This window comes from Procambarus clarkii, chromosome 90, assembly GCF_040958095.1.
Source record: "Procambarus clarkii isolate CNS0578487 chromosome 90, FALCON_Pclarkii_2.0, whole genome shotgun sequence".
Classification (NCBI taxonomy): domain Eukaryota; kingdom Metazoa; phylum Arthropoda; class Malacostraca; order Decapoda; family Cambaridae; genus Procambarus; species Procambarus clarkii.
Window position 1 is genome coordinate 17,679,407 of NC_091239.1, and position 6,989 is coordinate 17,686,395.

Below are 6,989 nucleotides of genomic sequence, written 5' to 3' on the forward strand. Positions count from 1 at the left end.
TACCTTAAAGTCCCTACCTTAAGTCCTTAAAGTCTCTACCTTAACCTTCCCTTCAGACCTCGGTTGTTGACGTAATTCATGCAAAAGGTAACAATGGTTCTCTTTCCTTATCGGTCGACAGTTAAATCCTGCGGCAATTCTAGCTGTATTTTCACCTAGAATAATATAAAATATGTATTAAAATACTTATTTACCGAAAGATTATGTTGCTGTCAACATTCATTCGAGTGTCAGTTATGTCCAAAAGCTTAAATTATCTTTTGGAATCAATATTATTAGCTTTATTAGTTTTTTGGCTTCAGTACTGTGAGCTTTATTAATCCCTCAGGCTACTGATAAAAGCTACAATATTGAACCAGTAGCAAGATTATCCCTCAGGCTACTGATAAAAGCTACAATATTGAACCAGTAGCAAGATTATCCCTCAGGCTACTGATAAAAGCTACAATATTGTATCAGTAACAAGATTATCCCTCAGGCTACTGATAAAAGATACAATATTGTATCAGTAACAAGATTATCCCTCAGGCTACTGATAAAAGCTACAATATTGTTTCAGTAGCAAGATTATCCCTCAGGCTACTGATAAAAGATACAATATTGTATCAGTAACAAGATTATCCCTCAGGCTACTGATAAAAGCTACAATATTGAACCAGTAGCAAGATTATCCCTCAGGCTACTGATAAAAGCTACAATATTGTAGTATCAGTAGCAAGATTATCCCTCAGGCTACAGATAATAGCTACAATATTGAATCAGTAGCAAGATTATCCCTCAGGCTACAGATAAAAGCTACAATATTGAATCAGTAGCAAGATTAGATTGTTATAAGTCTACAATAGTCTTAATGTATCCACTGAGGAGTTCAAACGTGGTTGTGGCGGAGGGGCTCAGATACAACGTTCTTGCCCTGGTGTAGAGGGGTTCGACCCCCCTCTGGGTGGCGTTCGAGGCAAGAAACTGTCTGACTTAGCGGCCCCAGTTCAGGCCAGCCGCCGGAGTGGTTCCCTTATGGGCTGAAATTCATACTAATACCCCATGTTTGAGAAAGTTTTTTCTTCTGTTCAATTATCATTAAGTAGCGGGTCTCAGTTGCCTAAAGTTCTCAATAAGCAAGTAAATTCCACTTAATAATAATAATTAATAATTTATTGGTTCGCGGGACAGGAAGCCAGAGCGTATTCGTACACGTTAGGCTTATATCGAGGATTCCCCCACCCCCCCCCCAAGGTCGAATTAGTGACCCATGCAACCCCACAACAAGATGACTAACTCCTGGGTACCTCCTTACTGCTAGGTGAACAGATGCATTAGGTGATAGTACAAGCGGCCAACCATTTCTAACCCGCCCGGGATTCGAACCCTGGAATACATTACCGGGACCCCTTGACTGAAAGAGGCATTAAAGTGCTACATAATGTGGTCCACAGCCTGAGCCAAGTTGACGGTTGTGACGTCATACACAACACTACACCAATATTGACTCACTTTGGAAACAGCTAAATAATAATATTTTGTTTTATTTTCATTGGGAGAAAATATAATATAGATGGAGTGATACGTGTGCCCCCCCATTCTCTTCTCCCTCCACCCTCTCTCTTCTCCCTCAACCCTCTCTCTTCTCCCTCCACCCTCTCTCTTCTCCCTCCACCCTCTCTCTTCTCCCTCCACCCTCTCTCTTCTCCCTCCACCCTCTCTCTTCTCCCTCCACCCTCTCTCTTCTCCCTCCTTTCAGCGGAAAAAAACTGGCAAAAAACAAATCACAATTTCAGACTTCATAAAGGTCACTGTGAGTCGCAATAGAATCTAATGCTCCTTAAAAGTGAGCCAGTGATGGGACTGACCTTGACCCACCTATGACAGCCCCTACAACCCATGGCTCATCCTGCAAAGTTGGGCAAGGCTAGACCCAGGATCTGGCCTCGGACAATGAACACAAAAAAACTAGCATTTTGTTTCATATAGTTCACTGCATAACAATTGTACACAGCTGTCTCCCTTTGACTTTATTTGACTGCTTTAAAAAATTATTGTCGCCTCTAAACCTTCCCATCTGAGGACGCGAGGAATAATAGAGATGTCCTCCTTCCCTCAGGTTCCGCAAGATCCCGGCGCAGACGAGGGCGTGCGAGGAGTGTGGAGAGGCGGGGAGAAACTCCGGCATCGAGCTCGGTCCTGTCCACGACCCACACACCCAGTCGCTCGACCAGGAAAGTGGCTCCCACACCTGCCTCCACGGGAGAGAGTACCACAACTACAAGTGGCAGGTGGAGTCGGTGCGAGAGAACGGGAACTTAGCCTCTCCACAAGGCAAGGCGCCAAAAAATGGCTTCAAGCGACTTCGAAGTACACACTTGGAGAAGAGCATCGAGGCCAAGAAGCACGTCATCAAAATGCTCTTCGTGGTAGTCCTCGAGTTCTTCCTGTGTTGGACACCCATCTTCGTCGTCAATATCATGTGCCTCTACATCCCTGACCAGGTCTACAGGGCCCTGGGCTCCTTCGGGATATCCTTCATGCATCTCCTCTCCTACGCCTCCTCCTGCTGCAACCCCGTCACCTACTGCTTCATGAACAAGAAGTTTCTACAAGGGTTTCGCCACGCTTTTGGCTGCAGGAAAGAGAACGAGAGAATGGCCAGGGGCAACGGGACCGGCGCCAGCTTCAGGAGTCAGAGCAACAACGCCTGCAGGCTAGCCATGGAGGTGAAGAGGGACACCAGGGAGACCACAGTGTGAGGAATATGGTCAAAGATAAATCGAGTTAAAACTTATTATACTGGGGAATACATTGCATATCATTGTATTAAGAGCATTAAGGACTAAGGCGTCAGGACGTTAGAGGGCAAGATATCATGTTGGAGTAGATGAGGCATCGTTGCAGGCTAGTGTTCTTGGGAGACGGAACACCAATGGGTGTTCACAGTATAGGGAACGATGGCGACCATTAAATAACTATGTGTAGTGACTAAAAAAAAAAGTACATAGAAGAACACATGATCAAACGAACATAGGGTCACGGCCCAGTTTAACATTGAAGCTGTTACCCATGCAGCAGCGCCACCCCCCCTCCCACAGGAGAGACATTATCTAAAGCAATATAAATTGCTTCCCCCCCCCCCTCATGAGAGTTTTGCTCACACACGACAGAAATTCCAGGATATTGCAAAACAAGAACGTTTATATAACAATATAATCATAGTCTTTGCTGGAGGCTCTTCATCTGTGAAGGGCCAGTGACCCCGCTGAATTACGAGGTCGGTGCACAACCAATGTATTATACGGACTCAACAACCAGGGTGAACAACCAATGTATTATACGGACTCAACAACCGGGGTGAACAACCGATGTATTATACGGACTCAACAACCAAGGTGAACAACCAATGTATTATACGGACTCAACAACCAAGGTGAACAACCAATGTATTATACGGACTCAACAACCAAGGTGAACAACCGATGTATTATACGGACTCAACAACCGGGGTGAACAACCGATGTATTATACGGACTCAACAACCGGGGTGAACAACCAATGTATTATACGGACTCAACAACCGGGGTGAACAACCAATGTATTATACGGACTCAACAACCGGGGTGAACAACCGATGTATTATACGGACTCAACAACCGGGGTGAACAACCGATGTATTATACGGACTCAACAACCGGGGTGAACAACCAATGTATTATACGGACTCAACAACCGGGGTGAACAACCAATGTATTATACGGACTCAACAACCGGGGTGAACAACCAATGTATTATACGGACTCAACAACCGGGGTGAACAACCAATGTATTATACGGACTCAACAACCGGGGTGAACAACCGATGTATTATACGGACTCAACAACCAAGGTGCACTAGTAACCAACCACATTTTCACTCAGTTATCTACCAGAAAGGCACAAAGTTATGAATCAGTTATGTGGAAATAACAAGGATGGGACGTAATAACTAAGGTAATTTTCTTACATGCAAAAATAATATAGGAATATAATGGAGAGACTAAAAAAAAAAAGAAGAATTTATTCAGAGAATTAAATCGCCTAATTTTGCGTTTGTTCCAAACAGTAAACATGTCCAATTTATACAAACCTTCGCCTCTATTTAATTTGAATTAGAATTCCTTTTATCACAGCGCTATTCCGTATAGCCTTTCCATTGGAGACTTTCGGTGCTGTGGAGATGGGGAACCTGCTGCATGGGTAACAGCTTTTCCCCTGGATCAACCTACCCTCGTAGGGGCCTCGTAGCCTGGTGGATAGCGCACAGGACTCGTAATTCTATGGCGCGGGTTCGATTCCCGCACGAGGCAGAAACAAATGGGCAAAGTTTCTTTCACCCTGAATGCCCCTGTTACCTAGCAGTAAATAGGTACCTGGGAGTTAGTCAGCTGTCACGGGCTGCTTCCTGGGGCTTTTTAGTGCCGCGGGGACACTAAAAAGCCCCGAAATCATCTCAAGATAACCTCAAGAAGATACCCTGGCTTTGCGCCCTGGAGAAGCCATACAGACCGACAACCAGAGCGCAACTCCATAGTCTCCTGAGACTGATGGATGCCTACTACTATTCAGTAATATTTACTTGGAGTCTTGATATTCACTCTGCATTTCTTGGGGCCAAACTCAGTCAAAGGGATTATCTAGACTTCTGACTTGTATAAAAATACAGGAAAATCCTGACCTGTCTCTATGTTCTATATAGGCTAATAAATAAAAATTCTCTGGTCTTTGTATATTGTAGTTTCTCTACTATAGGATATAGTCTAAGAGATCACCTGAACTTGAGAATTTGCGAGCAAAAATACAACATAAAGACAGACTAGGAATTTCGTCCAATTTTGATTCATTCAAACAAATTCTATCAACTAATTGGTCGGATTCTGTCTGAAGAAAATAATGAATGAAATTAGTGACATTTAAATATGAGCTGATAATTCCTTATATTAATCGGTTTTACAACTGATAAAACAGGCAAAAAATTATATAATATTGAGAGGTGGTTTGGCTTGATTGGAAGGTAACGTGGATTGCTTTATAAATGACATGACTACGTTTGGCATTAATGGCCTATTCGCCTCACTACAGCAGCCTGGGTCTATATGTAAATATTTTCATATGTTCTCCTCTTGGCATAAATGAAGTGCAGTAAATAAACATCAATTGTTGTTGACGTGACTGCATATATCTCCACATCCTGACTGGTGTTTATTGTGTTAATTGTATTAAGATATCAGAAGACATCATGACTACATGTTCTGACAAACTACTTAACTTCAATTAGTTTTATATTATTTTGTAATACGGTGCAATTAATACATTTCTAGACCCAACAAGGATAACTAACAGATGTTGTGCCAAGCACTGTACCACAGACGGGCAACACCACAGCTAATGTGACATAAAATATTAGAAATTTTAGATAGTTCTTCATCACTAAAGCCTGAATGACATACTGTGAAATGTGTAAACTGTACTGGTTTGTTAAACATTAAAAACTGTGGAGTTATTTTGCCTTTAATTTCCCGTTCATATCTCAACCGAACTGAAGGATTTAGTTAATTTGTTTCTCCAAAAAAAATACAAATAGCCTAATATTTTTTATATCAGGCCAGAATGACAAAATTGTAGTGGCTTATATCTCACTATAACATATTTGGGATTCGACCCTCTAGTGGGAAAAATTTATTATTCTAACCTTTAATTATACAATATTAAAATGAACCTTAATAAGGTTTACTCTCCGTTCAGGTGTAGTTGACAAATTAACATGCAATTAATAAGTGCATAGTTAAACAAAGCGACGCTGTGTGGGTACCAACTTTCCCCCACAAGGGAGCCGGTCGGCCGAGCGGATAGCACGCTGTACTTGTGATCCTGTGGTCCTGGGTTCGATCCCAGGTGCCGGCGAGAAACAATGGGAAGAGTTTCTTTCACCCTATGCTCCTGTTACCTAGCAGTAAAATAGGAACCTGGGTGTTAGTCAGCTGTCACGGGCTGCTTCCTGGGGGTGGAGGCCTGGTCGAGGACCGGGCCGCGGGGACACTAAAAAGCCCCGAAATCATCTCAAGATAACCTTCAAGTCTTCGACGCACACATAAACTCGTTTCCTTTTATGGGTATACTTTGATAAGTGATTGTAAACATTGTGAAGAATTTAACACGTGGTGAATAATCTGAAAATGTATAACCACAAAAAAAAATTAAACATAAGATACTTGAGCGCTTTCGTATATATTTCAAAAGACTTCCGAAGAAATGTTAAAATAGGAGCTGAATCGTATGGGCCAGTAGGCCTTCTGCAGTTACCTTCATTCTTATGTTCTAATGTCTTTAATGAGATAGTGGATATTAACACGGTATTAGTGAGACAAATGTGTATCAATAATCCTACTCAAATCGCCCTTTAACTGATCAATCAAAAATGGATCTAAATTATATAAACCATTGCTAGTGTTCAAATTACATGATTTTGTAATCTGCATTAAAGCAGATTCAATTATGTTCCTATTGAAAGTGATTTTACAAATGGTGATTGAAGAAGTCATCTCCCAATCGATTTGGTGAGAATTTTCTGACAAATGAACAAACAAAGCACTAGACAATTGGCCATGTCTTACACAGTATTTATGCTGCGAAATTCGAAATTTCAAATCTCTAGATGTTTACCCAACATAGAACCTATTACAGTCTATACAAGGTATTTTATAAATGACACAATTATCACAACGAGGGCTGTTTTAACTTATAGTTTTCCAACAGTATTTTCGTAATTAAACAATAGACGTATATCAAAAAGTTTCAAGGCCTTGACAATATTTTCTAACCCAGAAAAATATGGAAAACATAATGCATTCTGGACGAATTTTCTCACTGCATATATTATTAAAATATATACGACGTGCTTTGCTACGACAAACTTCGAAAAAACTCAGTGGATAACAGAGCCTGAGACCAATCGAATCAATATTCTT

The 6,989-nt window shown here is 41.5% G+C and overlaps 1 protein-coding gene across 2 annotated transcripts in view; it reads left to right on the plus strand.

Annotated features, from left to right (window-relative positions):
• The window catches only part of LOC123746622 (uncharacterized), a 144,267-nt gene extending 138,752 nt beyond the window's left edge, over nucleotides 1-5,515 (plus strand). For both annotated transcript variants that reach the window (XM_069318412.1, XM_069318413.1), the window contains exon 6: nucleotides 2,099-5,515. In XM_069318412.1, the coding sequence (XP_069174513.1) occupies nucleotides 2,099-2,741 (643 nt within the window). In that variant the 3' untranslated portion in view covers nucleotides 2,742-5,515. The remainder of the gene's footprint in view (nucleotides 1-2,098) is intronic.
• The last annotated feature ends 1,474 nt before the right edge of the window (nucleotides 5,516-6,989 follow it).